The sequence below is a fragment of the Diabrotica virgifera genome, chromosome 5 (assembly GCF_917563875.1).
Source record: "Diabrotica virgifera virgifera chromosome 5, PGI_DIABVI_V3a".
NCBI lineage: Eukaryota > Metazoa > Arthropoda > Insecta > Coleoptera > Chrysomelidae > Diabrotica > Diabrotica virgifera.
In genome coordinates this window covers 1,565,557-1,589,292 of record NC_065447.1, presented here as the reverse complement: position 1 = coordinate 1,589,292, position 23,736 = coordinate 1,565,557, and the positions used below count along the sequence as shown (strand labels likewise).

Here is a 23,736-nt window from a genome sequence, read left to right as displayed (position 1 = left end):
AAAGTAGACATTTTTGCACGCTCGTAGAAAAAAGTACTACCAGTATACAAATGATAAAAAATGCGATTTAGAAAAGACAAATGCTTGTTTGAGAGGTATTTAAAACTCGTAACATGAAGTAAAACCACTTCTATGTAAAAGGTATATTTAATAAAATTTTAAAAATCCCAATGGATTAAATAAAATTGGTTCATTCAGAACGTTTTCGGACCTATCAGTCCATCATCAGTGAATTCGTGAATACTTTCTAACTAGCCCCAGAACCAAACAATGGTTGTACTTAAAATTCGATCTACAGTACAGTATTGTAAAATTGGATAGTATTGGATAGGTAAAATTAGATATCCAATTTCACAATACTGTAATGTAGATCGAATTTTAAGTACAACCATTGTTTGGTTCTGGGGCTAGTTAGCAAGTATTCACAAATTCACTGATGATGGACTGATAGGTCCGAAAACATTCTGAATGAACCTATTGGATTTAATCCATTGGGATTTTTAAAATTTTATTAAATATACCTTTTACATAGAAGTGGTTTTACTTCATGTTAGAGTTTTTTACTATATGGTATACAGCCAACCCAGGGAACTACCCCTTTTAGTATAGTGTATTTAAAACTCTTTCATCTGCCAATTTCTACTTTTTTCCTCGCAGTGTTAATATTGGTTTCGTTATTCTTAACCTATAAAATAAAACGTACCTATCTTTTGAGGTTTTGCAAATATTATTTCGTCAGAAAGTTGACATTATAGCAAGAAAAGTGAACCACTAGGCGCAGATATATATCTCTTCAAATTTAACGTAAAAAGAGCTATTTTTTACCCATTCGAGGGTAACATTATCAGACCAAGGGTTATCTAGAGAGCTAAGAAAATAGCTCTATAGGCTACTTTTTTAAGGTGCAATAATAATATACTAAAATTTGGTGAATATCCGCTTACACCCCCCTTGATCGAAAAGTAAAAATATTGCTCATATTATTATTTAAATATTTTGCTACTATCAACAACTGTCTGATACGTAGACCACAGAATTTAATTAAGCCATGGCATCACTCCCAACTTAAAACTTCCCATCTTCATAATTCCATCGGTTTCCTCCCCGGAATTAATTCTCTATTCGAACACACACATCACCGCCAAACCTATGCAACCGCAACCTTAATTAAACACCGTCCTGTAATATTCCTGTCGCTAACAATGTATCTACAGTGACCGCCATGGGGTTGTAGAAAAATCGGCTTGAATAGGAAAGCGGTTTGCCAGGAAACCATCAAATAAAAATTCAAATTTGCAGTACATACAAATCGAAAAAATTGGGACGACGGCGACGGGTACAACAATCTTCTAACACCTTCTCTGCACTCATCGGCACGAAAAACAAACACTCTTATAATTTCTGACGAAATTACCCTGATCTCTTGATTATTTTTCGGTTCTTTTTACAAATTTCGCAATGAACACAGTTTAGCAAAAATTCCAAAAGATCGTTTTTAGGAATGTCTTTTAAATTAAAATTTTCCAGATATTTTTAGCAAATCTTAACTACACTCACCGGCACAAAATTCTGCCACTAAAATTTTTTGATTACGTTTGACAATTTATAACTTTATTATTTATACTCCGATTTTCAAGATTTTGCATCAGTTTATAGGTAAATGTATTGTTATCGTTTACTACAGTATGCCCCAAAATAAAGTATACCGAAAATGAAATATATAATTGAACAATTAAATAATTTATAATTTATGTCTCTAGAGTGCTAACATTACTTATAAGTCGAGATTATGTGTTTAGTATGTCCTCCTTGGATTACAATACATTTTTCATATCGCTCTTGAAGATTGTTAATCATTGCCTTACTTGTTAAACATCACTTGAAATTTCATTTATAACTCGATGAATGTTATCTTTCAATGTGTTAAGATCATGCGGAATTGGATCCCTGTAAATCTTTTCTTTAAGAATCCCCCACAAATAAGCATCAGGTGGTGTAAGATCGGGTGAATTAGATGGATAGGGGTAATCACTTCCTCTTGATATAAGACGCCCTGGGAAGTAGCGTCGCAGCAATGCTAAAGTTTCTGCCGCAGTATGCACTGTGGCCCCGTCTTGTTGATACCACTGTGAGCGGAATGGAAAGTTTCTAGCACGGCAAAACCGGTGAAGATCTTGGTAAAAAGGTGTTACAATGAGTTCTCTGTATCGCTGCTGATTAACAGTTACACGTCTGCCATTTTCCTCTAAAAAGTATGGACCAATTATCCCATGACTTGATATGGCGCACCACACTGTCACCTTTTCGCTATAATGAGGTCTCTCAATAAACTCTTGTGGCTTTTCAAATCCCAAAAATCGTGTTGTTTGTTTATTAATGTATCCACTCAATGTCATATGGCTTTCATTTGAGAACCAAATATTCACGAGAAAGCTTTCGTTATCGTAAACCATACTTAGGGCCGGTTGTTCGAACGCTAATCAAAACTGATCATTATCAAATATTTAATTACAATTATATTTGATTAAGCGTACTTCTGACTTCTGACAGATGTCGCATTTTGAGGTTATGTTGACTGATTTATTTTATTATTTTGGTTTTAATTTAAAATAAAACATAATTAAACTCTTTCTGATGTTAATTTCTTGTTTTTACTTACACATCAATAATAATAATAAGCAATTTTAAATAATTTAAGAGCTGCGCTATATTTTAATTACTGATTTACCTACAATCAATAACTGATTAGTGTTTTACATGTATTTTTCATGTCGCGATTTGATTCCCATCAAGAAAATTGATTACAATAAATGATTGATTATAATCAACTTCTTGATTAGCGTTCGAACAACCGGCCCTTAATGTTCTCCCGCAGTATTCAACTCTTTCGCGTTTATCAGGTGGAGAGTAGACTTACTTAAAGCAAGCTCTTTTGAAATTCGCCGTTGACTTTTCTCAGGAGAAGCTAAGATTTTATCAAGAATCCTTCCCATATTGTTGTTGTCCCTAGAGGTTCTCCTCCTTCCAGATCTTCCTTTTCGTTGGGTATGGAACCAGTAGGGGAGACCGGGGCTAGTTGACTAAAGGGGTTAGTTGACTAATTGCCTCTAGTTCTTCTAATGTGTAACAGATGTCGCCTAAAGACACGATATCTGAAGTGCCCGCTCTTGCGCCTCCATTTTACAATATCGCTGTTATGGTCGCTTGTGTTTTGTGTCAGTGAGAACAAGAAATCTAAAATCATCCTTGGTAAGTAATTACTTTCGTTCTTAATATTTCCGTATTATTATCTATAAAATTATTCGTCACAAATTTCACTGAATATTTTTGAGAAGTAACATACATTGATTATGATTTGACGAGATTTATTCGTATCTACGTTAAGGCATATCCATCATATGGCCTTCGGAATGATAAGGTGACGCATGGGGCTTGTTGACTAAGCCATGCCGGGGTCTGTTGACTTAGTCAACAAACCCCGCTATGTTCTTAAATTTCATCATTTTTGTGAACTAAGTTGGTATTTTACAATGGATTAATTAGTTTATAGTGATATTGATATTGAGGCATTTAAAAAATATTAGGAACTGTTAAATTGCATATGTTTCTTCAAATGTAAATCTATCTGAAGCGTTAATCGTCTTTATTTTTGTTACAGCAGAACTATGAGAATCTGTCAGAGGAAAAGTGATAAGGGCAAGACAGCACTAGATATCATGCAACGGGCCGTTTCAACAGTTTTAAATGATGGCAGAAGTGTGAATAGTGTCGCAAAAGACTTCTTAATACCACAAAAAACACTTCATCGCTATGTAGTTAAAGCCAGGTCAAATGGTGGGAATGTAAAGCTAGAACGTGTAGGTTATTTCAATGGGCAAAATATTTTTTCTGAGGAACAAGAGACACTTCTAGCTAATTACCTGAAACAAGCTTCGGATATTTATTATGGTTTAACCCCCAAGGAGCTCAGAAAATTCGCCTTCCAGTATGCCAGTGCAAACCATCTAAGAGTTCCAGATAGCTGGACAAACAACAAAATGGCAGGTCCAGATTGGTATACATCTTATATCAAGAGGAATAAAACATTATCCTTGAGGACACCACAAGCCACCAGTTTGTCAAGAGCCACTTCATTCAACAAATCCAATGTAGACATGTTTTTCAACAATTTAAAAACGGTGTATAAGTGTTTGAATTTGCAAGCATCTGATATTTGGAACGTTGATGAGACGGGTATTACAACTGTTCAGAAGCCGGATAGAATAGTGGCACGACGTGGCTTCAAGCAAATAGGCAAACTCACGTCCGCAGAAAGAGGAACCCTTGTAACCCTCATTGTTGCAGTTTCAGCAAGTGGTAATACTGTTCCTTCGTTCTTCATTTTCCCGAGGGTGAACTACAGGGACCACTTTATTAGAGATGCACCTGTCGGAAGCATAGGAGATGCAAATCCATCAGGATGGATGAAAGAACAACATTTTGTGAAATTTGTCAAGCATTTTGTGTTTCACACAAGATGTTCTAAGGAGCGCCCTATACTTTTGCTGCTCGACAACCACGACTCCCACCTTTCTGTCGAGGCGTTGGATATTTGTAAGGAAAACGGCGTAACGGTTTTATCTTTCCCTCCGCACTGCTCGCATAAATTGCAGCCTCTAGATACGAGTGTTTACGGACCCCTAAAAAAATACTGCAATTCAGCTATGGATAACTGGATGGTGAACAATCCAGGTAAGACATTTTCCATATATGATGTTCCTGGAATTGTAAAATTGAGTCTGCCTCTAGCTGCTACGCCAACCAATATAATGGCTGGGTTCCGTAAAACAGGGATATGTCCTCTGAATGAGGATGTCTTCACAGAGAGTGACTTCTTGCCATCATATGTGACCGACAGGCCTACACCAGCAAATGAAGAAGGAAACGCTTCCGAAAACAATATAAATATTTCAACAGTGGAACAAGCTGATATCATGGAGAATCCACCGACAATTTTAGAAAATGTCCCAGATGTCAACGACAATTTGTCTTCAAACACAGCCGCACCGACAAAAATAGAACCTTCAAGTTCGATATTGCTTTCTCCTGAAGAAGTAAGGCCGTTTCCAAAAGCAGGTCCTCGACAAAATTCGAGAAAACCACGAAAGAAGAGACAGACTGCTATTTTAACCGATACTCTAGCGGAAGAAAGACAGAATACGAAAGGAAAGAAAGGTCCACATAAAAGAAAAAGATGCAACCAAAAGAAAGACATCAAGAATACAAAAATTAGAAACGGTCGAAAATTTCTTTTCCGGGAAGAAAGCCCAATTCCATCTACGTCTGCAGCTCATCATGACCTAACATCTTCGGAATCTGAGGATGAAACTGAGTGCTTAGTATGTGAAGAACCCTATCGAAATAGCACTAGAGGGGATGACTGGGTGCAATGCACCCATTGCAGCAGATGGGCCCACGTCAAATGCAAGAACAAAAATAATATCACTTTTTTCAGATGCATTAACTGTGATTCCGATGATGATTTGTGAATTTCGTTTTAATCTTAATGTCTGTAATAGTGTATTACTCAAAATAAACGTGAAAAATTGAATATGCATTTGTTTTTTGATTGTGTCACTATTATTAACCTTATGATATCACTAAGAAAATATTGAGTCAACTAACCCCATGTTGTTAGTCAACTAACCCCGCACCCGGGGCTAGTTGACTTATTTGACAAGTCAGTTAAAATTTGCTTAAAACTTTTTTGTACGGAAAACTAGAATAAATTGAAAATATGTATAGAATACCTGAAGGAGCATTGAACGAGCAGACATACTTCAATTTTACAATATACAAAAAATAAATTAGTAAAAATTAATTATCGCAAAAATAAGTCAACAAACCCCGGTCTCCCCTACGTCTAAATTTCATCACAAGCAACAATATGCTGCGCTTTGTAGGAGATCGTTTGTTGAAACGTTCTTCAAACCTCGTGGACACAAATTTTAAACTAGGCCCATCATTTCGCCCTACTCCGTATGAGCGAAAATAGGTCTCAACAATAAATGATTTTTCTTGAGCACTTAAAACCATCATCAATATAATTGTTACACCACTTTTGTGAGCAAACGTCAAATATCGTTTTGACTTACACAAAATACTTCAATCTCTCCACGGCAACTGTGATTAATAGCTTTCAGTTCGGTATACTTTATTTTGGGGCATATTGTATTATTCCGATAATAAAATTTTTTTGCTTAGATGGCATTACACGGGGGTTAATGGATGCGTTGTATTTTCTCTTAACTTATAAAAACACTGCTTCACTCATGAACTCAAATATCTTAAAAAAAGGTTGGATTGATAAGATTAGAATGGCCCGCAAGCAGCCCAGATCTCAATCCTATCCAGCATTTATGGGACAAATTGACAATAGCTATTCGCCGTCATCTTAGGCTTTCGGAAAATTTCGTACAGTTACAGCCCTGGTAGAGGAATATCGGGCTAGAGATGGTGATGGTGGTAGTTTAAGTTTTTAGGTGGGTCCAGTTATGTTGTGGCCTGGTATATATTCGAAAGTGCGAACAGAATTATCTGCTGTCCCTAGGGAATCTCTGACCAATGATAGAGATATAAATAAGATACTACAACATTAAATTTTGCCATACGCACCATTTATTCGCACTGTGCATGACATTACAAGTCCTCGTGCCGCCTGCATTGTCACAAAATGCTTAAATGAAGTTGATTTTACTCATAAGCCATGGCTAGCGCACAATCATGATTTAGATCCAATCAATCATGTTTGGGACAGGCTTCGTAGAAATATTCGAAGCCAGGTACCTGCTCCTCTTACCTTGGATCAACTCAAAGTGGCTCTTTTAAAGGAATGAGAAGCAATTCCACAGAATGAAGTTATAAACTTAATTGACAGTATGCCCAAAAGAATGAATGGCGTTAAAAATAGAGAAATAATTATAATACAGACTCGAGGACGTCATAAATAGAGAAATAATTTGTATAGACTTCCTTGGTATTTTTATTTTGTTTCTGAAGATAATTGAATAGGGGAGCGTTTAAGTACTACGTAACGCGATTTTTTAAGATTTCTGACCCCCCTCCCCCTACGTAACGCACTCTAATGGGCGTTTAACTATTGCGTAACGCAATTTTTGAAGATTTTTGACCCCCCCAACATTCGTTACGTAATATTTGAACGGCCCCTAGGTAACAATTTGTTTTATTTTATTTTTTTTTCTGTATTAATTTGTATATATACAAAGGGTTGTCTACAGCTAATGCCGTTTCCCTTCCGTCAGCCAGGACTTCCATTTTTTCGATCTTCCCAGTCTCCGTCTTCCAATCCTTTCTTAGACATGGCTTCGTTGACTTCATTTTTCCAAGATCTTCTCGGTCGTCCTCTTCTTCTCGTTCCTCCTGGGCTTCATTCTGCAACCATGTTTATCCAAGTGTTTTCTGCTCTGCGTACGTGGCCGTACCATTTTAGTCTTCTCTCGTATATATATATTGCAGGGCATCTTTTTCCACTTGCATTCTTCTCCTTATCTCCTCATTTGTTATTCTGTCTCTTCTGGTGAGACCACAGCATCTTCTCCAGTATTCCATTTCGGTTGCCAGAATGCTTTTTTGGGTTTTTTTTGTTTATGACCCAAAATTTCTGCGGCATAGGTCATGATGCTTCTTACTATTGTTTGGTATTAATTTGTAAGCTTGTATAATTCTCTTTAAATAAAAGTTTTTTGTGCGCTTCTTCTTATTAGCCCATTAACCTCATACAGGTGTCATGATATGATGAAAATGTTAATAGTTGATTTCTCCAATGCTCGTCCACACCACAACTTCTTTTGCCTTCTATCTTTCCCAGGATGATAAGTTTTCAGGACCATTTCTTCGAGGTACGTGTCCAAAATAGCTTATTATTTGTTCTGATATTTGTGCTCTTAATCATTTCTTTACGTTTAGCTGGTTCAGTATAGAGCCAGTATGCATGGTTATAAGAGCAAATCCAATAAGACGTAAATTGGAGCCGAAGTGTCAGATAATAGAAAAAGGGATAGAGTTTAAATATCTAGGCATCAACTATCTAGCTACGAAAATCGTGTAACGAGGTCGTTGCGTTGTCGTTGCTCCAGGTAACTATCAGTCGAAGAAAAAGAGTTCGCTTTTTAAAACATTTTTATTCGGAATCAAAATAAACAGAAGGTAAGATAATTAGCCTTAATTACTCATTAAGTTCATTAATAAAATATATTTATAATTTCTACGCATCGAGATTACTGTTCGGGCCGATGTGACGATATTTTTGTACATGAATGAATGATTTTGACGATCGCGCGAAATAGGAATTGCTTTTATTAATACGACATGAATGTATAAGGAAAGGGGAGAAAGGAGATCCCGCTCACCTTGCCGGATTGAAAAGACATATAAAGGATATACCATCACCGCTCATATAAGGATAGGTAAAAGGATAGGTAAGAAGAAAACTGTCGGATTCGCTCAGCTCGCCAAAACGACAGCGGAAAATAATCGGAAAATACTACTTACATAAACTCACCTCTTGTACCTCGCTGCTGTCTATTATTCTTCGATTAACGCTCCAAGAATAATAATAATCAACTAGGCTTTTCGATCCGATTTTTATATCGTTCGAAACAGTACAAAAACGTGTTTTACTTAATTCATTGGCGTACTCTAGACGATAAAATTATATTATCGTCACAATCTCGAAACAGAAATGGAAGATCAAGTGAATAGAGCAAATAGAGCCGCAAGTTGCCTGAATGACTCAATATGGAGAAATAAAATATCGGAAAAGAGATGAAAGGCCGAACTTACAAAACAGTCATCAGACCAATAATGACATTCGCGGCAGAAACACGACCTGACACAGAGAGGACAAAAAGTTTGCACGAAACAGCAGAGATGAAAACCCTTCGAAAAATCGATGGTAAGACACTATAGGATAGCGCTAGAAGTACAGATATACGACGGAGATGCAAGGTGGAGAACATTAATAACTGGGTAAGAAACAGAAGAGTAGAATGTAATGACCACATAAGCCGAATAACAACAAATAGAGTAGTAAGGACAGTGAGAGACGGATCCCTAATAAAAAAATGATCAGTAGGAAAACCACGAAAACCATGGAACGACAACTTACCAGAGGCACATTGAAAAAACAGACAGACATCTCTATACAAAAGAAAAAGAAGAAGTATAGATTCATCCAATGGTATTCTTGGCATTCGTCTCCAGCAGTAGGTACATCTCAAATTACGATGTTTTCGTACTAATTTCCTACCTAAAATATACCTTAAAACCGCATATCAGACCATTCCAATTGTCGATAAAAGAAAATCACAATAAAAAATAAAGTGTGTTTCGACCATTTGATCAAAAATTCAAAGGATGCCCGTTTTTCGTGCCGGTGAGTGTAAATAATTAACCGCTGAAAAGTTTTGTTTTGTAAATTTTAGTTCTTGCGGTCTCTTATTATGAAAAAGTGCCAGACTATTCTTAGCGACAGTTCGTTTTCCACATCTTTGTGAAGTATTTTCGTAAATATAAAGTTCCGAAGAGCTGATCTGTCACAAGAACTAGGTTAACTTTATTTATTTTCAAACTTCACACGGTTGTAAAGAAACGTTTCTGGTCAACGACTAGATTTGTATCTGAAACAATTCCCATCTAAAATTAAAAAAAATAAATAAATACTTAGTGTATTTTTGAACCTTGCGCAGCATCCGTTCTGTATCTTTGCCAAATATTAGTAAACTTGCGACAATAATTATACTTAACAGAGCCAAATAATTTTTCTACTAAGTATATAAATAAGTTTATTAAGAGAACTGGTAATATATTATTATATTTATTTGTTAGTGGAAATAAGCTCTAATATGTGATTTTATGTACAGCAAATGGGTAAAATATTTTTGATGTTTCGATAAATAGCCCGATCAGGGAACGCAAAATTTTACGAAAACCTACAAAAAAATAAAGGAAGTAGGCTATTGATTATATTCAAAATAAGATAGCTAAAAGGAACTACAACGTTAACGGGGTTTTATTATTTCATATGTTCAATGGAAATCTATATATGAAAAAACCGCGGAGTGCTACCATTTAAAGGGGTGCGTTGTTGAGAAATGAGTGAATTAGTCCCTGGGCACAGGTTACATTAGGGTGAGTTCTATGCACTTTGTGTACAAACATATTTACATAAAAAATGTTCTTGGTTAAATTTCCTATCTAAATATAACTTTTTAAAGTCAATGATACTTTTTTTTACAAAAATATATTCAAAAGAAAAAGCACAAAGAAACCCAAAAGAAAGAAATCTTGTTTTTTGTCCCATAACTTTTGTCCACGAGGATACAGGTATAGATATTGCTTTACAGAAAAAAAACCTACATATTTTTTCTTTAAAATGTTGTTTAGTAGAGGTCATTAGAATTTATAGTTTCCGAAATATGATTTTTCAAAGTTCGCCACTCACATCAATTTTGGGCAATTTTCCTTGTTATTTGCAAATATTGTTCTGTAACTTTTTTCTACGTAACTTTAGGTATATGCAATGGTACACGTAATAGAAATAGAAGTCAATTACCTTTAAAATGGTCTACTGTATAACGTTGTACGACTTTCTTTTAAAGAGATTATGGTTTTTCAAGGTTTTATACTTTTAACGATTTTTTATAATATAATATAAAAATAAAATAATATTATTATATAATATATCATATAATATTATATAATATTATATTATAGTATATATAAAAAATAATATTTTTTACATTTTTTACGATTATTTTTGAAATTTCTCATTATAATTTTTTTTCTTGTACATGAATATGAATATACTATATATTGCTCAATAGAGAGGGCTTACTTTCTGTTCTTTAAAATGGTGTATCATCTATATTTAAATATGTAATGGAAACCGAGTGATTCTTTGATATTTTTTTACCTGGATTATTTAAAATTATTTCTTTTACAAAAATTACACAAACATTAGTCTTAGAAAACATCACTTTAGTTAAAAATATTGAAACGTTGACATTTAAAAAATCTTCAAAATCAAAGTTCATCTCTTCGTTAGCATTAGCTTCAATATTTTCCTCTGACACCTCAGTTATCTTAGAGTTCCCACAATTAGTACCCATGCACATGCACCCTTTGCAGAATATTCCAACAACTAATTCCTATCTTCCTACAATCGCAGTTTTTTGTACATCCTTTGGTACATTTACATTCTATTTTTTCAAGCAAAGCTTGTGGTGCATGAGCTTTGACAATAAATATTGGATTAATCCATATTTTGAAGTTTGCCTGGCCGAGTCAAGGGGATCCAAAGTATTACCTATAAAAAATAAGATTCAATCATAACACACAATCACATAAAAAAGTTATAATGAGGAATTTAAAAAATAATCCTAAAATCAAAAATCGTTGGAAGTACTTATTACATTTTGAAAAAGCATATCTTATTCAAAAATAACCTTAGAATTTTTTATAATACACCATTTTAAAGTAAACAGAATAAGCTTTCTTTTTTATTATATAATATATAACTAAATGTAGAAAAAAAAAGTTATAATGGGAAATATAAGAAATAATCCTAAAAAATATAAAAACTCGTTAAAAGTATAAAGTCTTGAAAAAGATAACCTCTTTAAAAGAAGTCGTACAACATTTCTCTTACATGTACCATTGCATATGCCTATAGTTACATAGAAAAAAGTTACAGAACAATATTTGCGAAATAACAAGGAAAATTGCCCAAAATTGCTGGGAGTGGCAAACTTTGAAAAATCACATTTCGAAAACTGTAAATCCTAATGACCTCTACCAGACGTCATTTTAAATAAAAAACATGTAAGTTTTTTTTCTGTGAAGCAATGTCTATACCTATATCCCCATGGACAAAAGTTATGGGACAAAGAACAAAATTTCTTTCTTTTGGGTTTCTTTGTGCTTTTTCTTTTGAATATATTTTTGTAAAAAAAAGTATCTTTGACTTTAAAAAGTTATATTAGATAGTAAATTTAACCAGGAACAATTTTTATGTGGACGTGTTTGTACCAAAAGTGCATAGAACTCACTCTAATGTAACCTGTGCCCAGGGACTAATTCACCCATTTCTCAAAAATGCACCCCTTTAAATGGTAGCACTCCACGGTTTTTTCATATATAGAGATTCATTGACCATATGAAATAATAAAACCCCGTTAACGTTGTAATTCCTTTCTATAGTACATAATCAATAGCCTAAAGGATGAAAATTTGGGAATAGGTAGTTGAAATTGTCTATTATTATATAAGAAACAGTTTACAATTCTACATCCCCTCCATTTTACAAAAATGGAAAATACGGGGTGAAATTTTTTTTCGGGGGTGAAAAAATATACCTTCAAAATAAGTCCAGAATTGGATAAAATGGCTAATTCTAAGTAACTTTTGTTCTGTAGAGTTTTTTTACTAAGTCAATACTTTTCGAGTTATTTGCGAATAAATGTGTTCATTTTTAACCAAAAAAACAATGTTTTTGGACGGTTTTTAGATAACTCAAAAAGCAAGTATTTTAGCGAAAAAAATATTCTTAGTAAAAATATAGCCTATAAAAAATTGAAAAAAATGGTGTATGCGTGAGGTCTACAGACCCAGTAGAAGCAGAGTTGCAGCTAATGAAATGTAGGTTCTTCTTCGTCAAATTCCAAATAGAATATTTCAATGGGAAATAACCAAAAAAAACGGAGCACTTTTCGGGGAAAATTCATTACAACTTTTTTAAAATGTTTAAAAAAAGGTTTATTTGGTTTAAAAAAAAACTTGTAATATGAAAAGTAAGTGAGTTACGCTCAAAATATTGTTGTCCCTTTTATTTTTTGGTAAAAAATGGCGAAAATCACCCCTTAATTAGCTTCTCAATAAAAATTAATCGGTACCGCTTTACAAGTTACTTTACTTATGTATTGTTTATATTATCTATAAGTTTCATTAGTTCAAAGTGCTCAGTTTTGAAAACAATGGGTTTATAATAAAACATTTTTTTTAATTTTGAAAAAAATCGTAATTGTTTATGGAATTAACTTAAAAACAATTAGGAATACCAAAAATCTTAAAGAGTAATAAAATGTACGTTTTGCTTTTCTGAATATTTTTGTTTTCCTGTTAGACAAAAATTGGTTATGCTAGGCTGTTCAAAATTTGCCTAAACTCGTGATTAGTTACTCGTTCAAGCCATAAGTACAGCTTTTTCAAAACGAAGCACTTTGAACCGATGAAACTTACAGATCATATAAATAATACATATACAAAGTAACACTTGTGAAGTGGTAATGTTAAAACGTATATGTGATGCTAATTAGGGGGTGATTTTCGCGGTTTTTTTACCAAAAAATAAAAGGGACCAACAATGTTTAAAGCGTAGGTAATTCACTTACTTTTCATATTACAAGTTTTTTCTAAAAACAAAAATAAACCTTTTTTTAAACGCTTTAAAAACTTAAAATGAATTTTCCCCTAAAAGTGTTTATTTCAGTTATTTCAAAAAGTTTTTGAGTTATTTCACATTGAAATATTCGATTTGGAATTTGACGAAGAAGAACCTACTTTTCATTAGCTGCAACTCTGCTTCTGCAGGGTCTACATACCTCATGTATACTCAATTGTTTTTAATTATTGATGGGCTATATTTTTTTCGACAAAATACTTACTTTTTGAGTTATCTCCGAAAAACCGTCCAAAAACATGTTTTATTTTGTTAAACATGAACAAATTCACTCGCAAATAACTCGAAAAGTATTGACTTAGTGAAAAAATTCTATAGAAGAAAAGTTAGTCATTTTATCCAATTCGGGTCTTATTTTGAATGTATTTTTTTATCTTCGAGAGGGGATGTAAAATTGTAAACTTTTTTTTATGTAATAATAGACAATTTCAATTACCTATTCCCAAAGTTTCATCCTTCCTTTATTTTTTTGGGTCAGATTGTTCTTTGATCGGGCTAAAAGAGGAAGATGAAATAAAGAGAGAGTATGTACCTATGTTAATGAAATAAATAAAGGTATATTATCCCAGAAAGACGAAGAGAAACTAGAAATACAGTGTGGCAAACTACAAGAGAGGCGATAGCTATAGCAAAAAATGACAAAAATATTCAACAAAAGAAGCAAGTGACAGCAGGGAAGAATTAATAGGTTTGATAAAGAATGCTCTAAAATAGCTGGGAATAAAAAATGGAAAAGGAAAATGCTCAGAACTGTATATGGAGCCAATTATCATTCGCTGTTGCAAAAGCGACACAGGAATGAATAGTATGTCATGAGTGAACAAGAAGCCACCCCACTGAATTCAAGTTTTGTAATATATAAGTATTCATTAATTCATTAATTATTGTATTTTAGACCTAGGCTTTCGAAGCCTGTTGAGCTTTGTAAACAAATAAATATTTTATTGAACAAATCAACAGATTTTCCCTACGTTACAGAAACTCCTGTATAAGATGGCTGAAGGAAAAAATTACTGAAGTTGTCGCTTATGTATTAACAAGTTTATAAAACAGTTTTTTAATTATGTGTTTCAATATATAATTTGCTAAAACCTTAACAGATTAATAATAAGTACTACAATTATCTACAAAAATATGGACTCACCTGTACAATGCTTTTAGTCTGCTTAGTGATATCATCTGTAGATCCTTGGGCAGACCTAGGCGTTTTAATACACCCAGGAAACATGCTGATAACGTACTCTCAGTCTAACAAACAATAACAAACTACTTTATGTCACATTATGGCACCCACTAACGCTTAACAATTTCTCTATTCAACACCCCGTGGTTTTCCATTTTCGTTTTTATCTTTGAGAGAAAGTAAATCCCGCTGTTATCCCTCCATAATCCCCAAATTAGCTTTCGTCCATTTATTGAGCATTGTCTAGCACTTGGCACTTCACTGGGTAAGAGTTACCATTGCGAGAAATTAAACCGAATCAAGTTTCAGGAGAGTTCGAGCTTAGAGAGGAGTTTTCGGAAGTTTTGTGCATAGCGGCTGAAAATCTTCGGGAATGTTCAACACCAAGACACGAGAGTTTTTAAGTTTTCGTTGAAACTGTAAATAAATAGTTGATGTCACAGTGTGGTCTTTTCCAGGATAAATTATGTCAGTTTTTTATTTGATTGTCTTATTATTATTATTTGTAGATATTCTTATTTAAGAATAACTAGAAACACAAACAAGAAACAGACAAAATATTATATATGTTATATATTATTGTGTATCATTTTGTCAATCAAAGATAGAAAAAAATTTAATTTTTTAATATAACGCGGGCACATAAATTTGATACACCCTGTATATTGATTTGTAACTATTTATTAGAAGTTAGCTTTTACGCAGTGGGTTTATCCTTAATGAGTTTTCCCTGAAGAAAAAAAGACATTTGTAAATAAAGTGAAGTGAAAAAGACAATTTATTTCGGATTATAATTTTAAAACGATTGTTTTGTTACGGGAAAGGCAAAATCCACAGGTAATTGTAATTATTAGTTTTTAGAAAAATAAGGTAGAGAAATTTGGAATTTTAAGTCCTTTTATTTAAGCCCAAGAATATTTGTAGAATTCCCGAAAAGTAATTATGATGAGTAGAAGTATTTGTTGAAGGAATGCATGGGTTTTTTCGAATGAAAAAAGAGGAATGTGGAGAGAGAAATGTTTCTGATTGGTTTGGCAATTTGGAATGGGGAGAGAGAAGTTTGAATGTTCAGACAGTTTGGAAAAGGAGATTATTATGTGACCGGCATCCGAGAAGAGCAGTCAAAAGTTTTCGTGAGTAGTTCAGAAGCAAGTACTAGTGGTTGTTTGATAGTGAAGAGTAGCTGAAAATTTGAACGAGAGACAAATCAAATTGAGAAGAAATACTTCTTTGATTCTGTAAAGTCCAAGAGAGTAAGTTACAAGAACTATAGTTATTAAATTATTTGTGACACCAAGTAAAAAAGATACTTGGGTCTCAGGAGATTATCATTGTGAGAAAGAGAGGAGAGAGTTTTGGAGTTTATTGAACGAGTACTGGTCAAAAGAGGCCTGGCTCGTGTTTTGGACAAATAGTTGCTGGTATGCTGCTGGATTGATGCTGAGAACGGAGAGGGCTTTGATTGGTAGCCTAACATAATCAACAAGGAAGAGCTGTTTGGGTCAAGAGGAGACATCATTGTGTGTGAATCAAAAATGTCAGTCAATAACTTACGTGATAGATATTCTTTATAATCAGGAGTTAATTTTTTTTGCGTAGAAGTATATGAATTAAGATTCCAACATTTCAAAAATTTAATAGGAAGTATAAGTAGTTTTGCGAATACCTAAATTGGTTTGTTTAGCTTGTTTTATTAATGGTATCAAGAACAAAGCGATAAATATTTGTTTGAATTAGATTAATTTATATGGTAAAAGTTTCATTTGGACAGTTATGCCCACAGGATTTAATTGATAAATTTTCAGAGCATTGCTTTTGATAATAAAGGTATTTGTATGTGCTTATTTAAGGTATTTCTATTTATTTCCTTTTCCTATTTTATCCCGATAAGGATCAACTAAGAGATACTAAAGCCATGAGAATTAGTAATTTTTTTATGAAAAAAAAAGGCACCCTGAGATTTTTCTTAATTTTTTTTATATATGATTTGCGACATTTGAATAATTAATTAAATAAATACTAATTAATATAAAAGTAAGAGAAAGCAGATCATAACAATATTTATGAAAATTATTTTGAGTAGAAATAAGTAGAAAGAGAAATGTATGATAAAGAGCATGATGATGAATAATGTTAAGGCAGTAACACCTGATGGAATATCTGTGGAGGTTTAGAAGGTGCTAGGAAAAGAAAGGGTTGATATTTTGTGGTGAATAATGACTAGGATATATATGAGGAAAACAGAAGGTCCAATACATGGAGATGGAGAGAGAGTTTGATATATAATAGTAGTCCAAAATCTTCGATATTGGAGTACCTACTATTTATCTTGAGGTCTTTTGTAAATTCTATTGAAGTATTAATTAAACTAAGTAGTAATTAATATTAAGTGGATATCATGAAAATATAAATAAGAAGTGAGACTAGGGTAGAAATGTTCTAAAAGAAGTAGCTGAAGAAGTACCTACTAGGCATGGAAGGAAAACAAAAAAAACGAGAACGAATGGGCAGAGAACCCGTTAAATAGAAGAGAAATATGAACAACTACGTAAAAAAGAAAATAAAATCCACAGAAGAAAGAAGAGAGAAAATATGGACAAAAATTTTAAGAATTACAAAAACTGTGAAAGCCAACAAAGACAAGAAAGCTTTGCTTTGAAACTAAACATAGAGCAGAAAAGAATTCTAACAAAGAACAACGATATGTAAAGATAAAGAGGGCAATATATTGACAGAACAGACAGAATTACTAAGAAGATGGATAGAACATTTTAAATAAAAGCTTAAGGGAGAATGGAAGGAAGGTGGTAAGGTGAACGCTGGTATACTATGAGATCAAGCAGACAACATAGAAAAGAGTCTACCAACACTAACGGAATTAAACCAGCAGTAGACAAATTAAAAAGCATCAAAAAGCATCGGAGATACTGAAAGAATCTTCAACAGACTTTCACAAATGTCCAAAATTATTTATGAAAGTCTTAGAACACACCCTGAAAAAGATAGTTGGCAAATAAATACCAATGTGACTTATGCAGACAGAAGGCAATAATAGGCCAGATATTTATTTTATGACAGATCCTCGAAAAAACAAGTGAATATAACATCGACATTGTACAAACTATAATCTTTGTAAGAAAATGTTGTTCCTACACGAAATAAATAAAAAAACTAGAAAGAGGAAAATTTTATAGATTGGTTAATAAGCAAAGAAACAATGGCAGAAGAACAAATACCTACTCAAGAAAGAGCTTTTCACAATAATCTAATACATTTCTGATTGCAGCTTATTCGCCTCAATAAAGGTATCATCGACATTTTGCAACATGATTTTCCAGTAAAGTTTTTCCAAAACAAGTTTATTTATAAAATGGAGCACTCGCCTTGTCAAAATTACTTATGAAACATGTTTTACAACTCAAACATGTCATTTTTTGTAACTAATCACTCCCGGCCTCATTTATTCGAAAGAGCTCTCGATTGTTGTACTTATAAATCATCATAAAGTGTTTAAAAGTCGTCCGTCCCTCGTATTTTTTACGCTTATTTGGTAATTTACGACCGAATCCCGTAGAATTAGTCACGGATTTTTGTAGGAAGAGTGTCACATTCGAAAATAAACTGTCGAGCCGAAGTAGTTTAGTTCTCCTCTCGTTGTGTCGTATTTTTGGAACACTAATGGTCTAATTACCAGAACCATATCGTAAATAGGTCTAAGCCGTAAATAGACGTAGACTAAATGCAATCGTCATTTATTTGCCTTTTAAAAGTCTTGAATTATCTTATGGTTTGACTTGACTAGGCTTTTTCCTTGTTTGTCACACGTATTTTAATATAAATTTTTAAGAAAAGTCGCATAGCTTTTAATTCAAAGCAGATAAAAAGCAATCAATAGTCTATTGATTATTACTGCCGGACTCAAGCCGGGATAAAGGTTGAAGCCAGCAACTTCTTCTTCACGTGTCTTGTCCGTTCCGAAAGTTAGCAATTAACATGGCTATTCTAACTTTTTTTAGCTCTTATACAGTATGTCTGCGTAACTTGGAACCTGTTGATAACTTTTTTATTATCAGTCTTACGAAAAAAAGTTATTCCTTATAAAATACTCTGCATCATATAATATGATCTAAGATGCAACCATAAAAAATATAAAATTTTATTAATTTTATACGTGGTATGTCAAAAAATATGAATTTCACTCAAGAGTAAAGTACCTCTATATTTCACAATATCGAAAATTGTTATTAAGAAAAGTTGTTTGGAATTAGAAAATATGTTTCAGTGTTCAATTACATCCTTGTAATTAAAATGTTGTGAATAATAAAGGCTTTCAAGAAAAATTCATATTTTTTACATACCTCGTATAAGACTGAAAAAGTTTGATATCTGATGGTTGTATCTTAGATTTTAGACCAGGTAGAGCATTTTATGAAGAATAACTTTTTTTCGTAAAATTGATAATAAAATAGTTAGAATAATTGAAATAAAATGATGATGGGTATTCGTAACTTGAGAAAAAATTTAATTTTTTTTCGATTAGAATGATGTAATTGTATATTAAAATATAGTTTTTAATTTCAAACAACTTTTCATAATAGCATTTTTTGATATTCTGGAATATAAAAGTACTTTACTCTTTAAAGACATTCATATTTTTGACATAACTCGTATAAAATTGATAAAATTTAATATCTGTTGATTGAGTTTTAGATTTTTGACTATCCAGAGTATTTTATGTAGAATAACTTTTTTCCGTAAAGAATAAAAAAGTTTTCCATGTGGTTCTTAGCTACGCAAACATACTGTATAAGAGCTTCTGTATAAGAATTTTCAAATTGTAATGCCATATTCGGATTCAGCATAACCAAAAACAAAATAGAAACATATTTGATCAAAGTAAAATGATGAATTCAACGATATTTTTAAAGTTTTTTATACAAAATAATTGTTATTGCTTAAACAATTAATAAACAATTAGCGGCCAAATCTGCGAGTAGAACTTTTTACTTTAACATGTATATAAACTAACAAAAAAGTTTTAGAAAAATATAAGCTTGTTTGAATTATTCCGAAACAATGTATGTTTTCGTGCTAATTGCACTCCTAAATAAGGAACAAATTTTATTTGAAACATATTTTTTATCTCTTTTAGTTTATGAGCCAGAGCCTTATAAACAATTAAATTGTTTATAACAATTTTTTGAACGACTCGGATCGAAATTCTCCCTCTAAATTCGTAATCAGCAGCCAAAAATCCATAAGAAACCGTGGAGTTTGTCCAACAGAATTAAAAAGGACACGGTGACCCCTCTGGCGCCTAGACTATGTGCTTAATACTGGTATAGATGTACAGACAGAGAAAGTAAAAGAGTGAGATTCTTGGTCAAAGCTCTCTGCGGATCAACGAGTGTAGTGAAGGCTGTGTTGGTGTACAGTGGTGAGGTGTGGCTTGTAAGGAGGGTTATGGAAAAGAAGATAGAGATAACTGAAGTGAATATGTTACAATGGATGTTGGGCAGCGCTATAAGCGACAGTGTTCAATCTCAAATTAATCCCTTAATTTGTAATCTCACATTATTCTTATAGGTCTGGATCCCGCGTATGAAAAAAAAGTTGATTAATAGCAAGCTGAAAATTTGTTAATAGCTTAATGGTGTCTAGTCGGATAACCTTTGATATATGGGAACACTGGAACAGGGGCAGTTTTAATTGTGGAATAGGTTAAAAATTTGGAACAGTCAGACCCCGAAAACGGCACATTTATTTTGTCCGACAGAACAGACTTAAACTCTCCGAACAGAGATTAAACTCTCATGCAAAAATCAGACTGCTATTTATCATCTGTCATAATTCCTGTCATTTGACATATTCTACATGTTCCACTCATTAAAACGCCCATTTGGTGATAAATAGCAGTCTGATTTTTGCATGAGAGTTTAATCTCTGTTCGAAGAGTGTAAGTCTGTTCTGTCGGACAAAATACATGTGCCGTTTTCGTGGTCTGACCGTTCCAAATATTTAACCTGTTCCACAATTTAAACTTCCCCTGTTCCAGTGTTCCCATATATCAAAGTTTGTCCGACTAGATACCCTTAAGCTATTAACAAATTTTCAGCTTGCTATTAATCAACTTTTTTTTCATACGCGGGATCCAGACCTATTAACTTCCTAAACTTTTATAGTTTCACCTTGTATAATTGAAACATTGGGAAACATATCTAGTAATATTTTAATTGTTAAAAAGCAGTGAACTTTCTGCAATCTAAATAAATTGCTCAATTTCATGTCTCCTTTTTAAAAATCTAACACTATTTAAATCGTGAACCTGGTCCACCCATTTTTCTGTAGAAACCAGAATACATGGCCAACACTACAGTATATTTGTCTTGCAACTATAATATAACCAATGATTTTCACTGTACCAACTAAATTTAAAATATCGAACTACTTTTGTTGATTCGTTTTTTAAATTGTTTAAAATAGGTCTTTAATCTTTAATCTCATTTTTTCTTCAAAATTATACAAGGAGAATTACTTTTCAAGTAGTTGATCGATAAAGAAGCGACACTCATCCATGGTTAACTGCACGCACACTTTTTATAGGTATGTCACCAATTTTAAATCTGGTAACAGCACTACTGATACAGCGCGCTTTTTCCGTCGCTTCTTCAAAATTTTCAGTCACTAGCCGGTCTTTAGTGCCAGCGTGAGTATATAACGATTGTAACCAGAAATGAGTCTGGTAACACAGTGTAATAAAGTGCAACTGAGTCACATATACCCGCCAATATTTTCGTGTCTACGAGTAGTTGGCTATTTACTGAGTTAGATACTATTACCACATAATATAATAATATATTTCTATTGGTAAAAATATTGGTAAATAGAATTATTCATCGTCATAAAATATTTATTTGCAAGATTTTTAACTGTTACCAATGGTAACAGTGACATATAAAGAAAGTTGAAAAAAAAATCAGCACCTAAAACTACGTTATCATCTGTAAAGATGAAGGAAAAAACATCAAAGATAGCAGAGAAATCAAAAAAGGCTGCCCAACAAAAAAAGCGAAGGCATTTAAGCTAAAAACTTCCAAAGCTGTCAAAGAGTATTTTATAATGAGTAGAAGATCTACTACAAGAGATTGTAACGTTACAAACCTCACATCTTTGATATTTTTTATTTTTAAATAATTATTTTACTTTATTTTCTTTAATATCTCGTTAACAATATCCATTTTGTTTTACCAGTTTTCCTCGTTAAAACTCGTTGGCGCCCTATTTTATTATCATATTTTATTATTTTCTATTTAATATATCTCTTTTCATCTTACATCTAATTCATCATTCTGAACGTACCCCGTATATTCTTACTCTGTAAATATTTGTCTTAAAATGGAACATGCCTACCTCTCTACAGTTCACGCTGTCATTTCAATTCTCAAAATGGTGGTGGTGGTAATCTTATAAAAGGCAATTACAGAGCTGATAATAGCTATCTATTTTCAAATAAAATCTTCTCTTGGGGTAAGAATATTCATTATTATTTTTTCTTGTAATCACAGTTCAACATCTAACAGCTTTTTCTAATATTTTTTATATCTAACCTCCCATCTAAAAGCATGTGTTCTGATATTTTAGTTTTAAATACCTATTTCTTTCTAATTTTCATATATGCACGTTTAGTAGTCAAATTTTAACTAGTAGTATCAATCTTAATTCCAATTAATTATTCCTGTGCCAATAACTACTTTGTACGATTGTTTGGCAAAGGCTCGTTTTTGGTTTTTCTTCTTGATGTTATATGTGTTTTTATCTTATAGTTTTTGGGAACAAATCAACCTTTTCTCCCTTCGGGAGCCAGCTGCCTTCATTACCGGTGATGCTACTCATAAGGCATAGACGACAGGATGCATCGCAACTAGACTGCAGCGACAAACACCACCAGTAAACTAGAGCTGCACTGACCTGAGGCCGTCCATATAGCCCAGGTCAAGAGAAGTCAACAGCTGTACCATTCGACATCAAGAAGTTACCATCAGATACCAAAGCCATAAGGATAATCTACAAATTGTTAGTTTTTGGCAAGAATTTGAATATATTTGTTAATGCACTTAATAAGTCACATTTTTATTATATTTTTATGAACAATAAACAAGATTAGTTAAAAATATTGTTTTGTTTGCTTCCATTCTACATTTTCATAGTTCATTTCTAAGATTAGGACAAGACGAAAACACACACCTGAGAGACTGATCTAAGCTAAGGGTGTAACGATGGCTATCTTGGATGATTGAGGTAATATTATCGAATATTATTTCAATTATCTGGGGTAGTCTATCGCCTTTTTTTCGTTTCAAGATAAAACAACTTGTCTTCTTTGATATATTTATAGTAATATTGATTTTATTGCTTGTTTCCGTCGTAATCAGTGTTCATTGTATATAACAGGAAAGACCATGTGTTTTTCGACATCAGGTATCATCTATATTTAGTCCAAATCTCCTTGCACCAGTGCAAGTGCCGCCGTATCGCAAACAGCTAAGTCCATAAAGCACCAAGTCGCTTTGCTTACATTGTCTGTAAGTTATTAACGATAACTAATAACATCTAGCTCGGAGCATTATGAAGTGTTTGTTTCTTATTATAATATCTATATTTAACAACACACGCGCTCCGTTTTGGTGCTCTTTCTGATTCATCGGGCTTTTGAACTGACCACTTAATACCCCGACTTGAAACTGCTTTCATGCATCGTTCCGCCGTTCTATTTCTGGACAGTTTTAAAGTTTCCGTCTTCACAAGAAAGCGCCATGTGCAATGAATTATCTAAATGGATATTTGAAGAATAAAATTGGCTTTTAACGGCCAATGCCAATCGCGCAAGTAGAGAACATAAACAGAAATTGAGTGTTATTGGATTTTATGGCATTATTATTTCGCTAACGAAATTAAAACTGATCATAACCGCTCTATATTATAATATCGCGAACTATGTAAAATATTGTAATTTTTTCGATTTTTCTAAATATTCTGG

The 23,736-nt window shown here is 33.0% G+C and overlaps 1 protein-coding gene across 4 annotated transcripts in view; it reads right to left on the bottom strand.

Annotated features, from left to right (window-relative positions):
* Positions 1 to 23,736, bottom strand: part of LOC114333597 (protein sickie) — an 823,608-nt gene that overhangs the window by 782,783 nt on the left and 17,089 nt on the right. For all 4 annotated transcript variants that reach the window (XM_050651212.1, XM_050651214.1, XM_050651215.1 and 1 more), the window contains exon 2: positions 14,661 to 15,116. In XM_050651212.1, coding sequence (XP_050507169.1) covers positions 14,661 to 14,744 — 84 coding nt within the window. In that variant the 5' untranslated portion in view covers positions 14,745 to 15,116. The remainder of the gene's footprint in view (positions 1 to 14,660; positions 15,117 to 23,736) is intronic.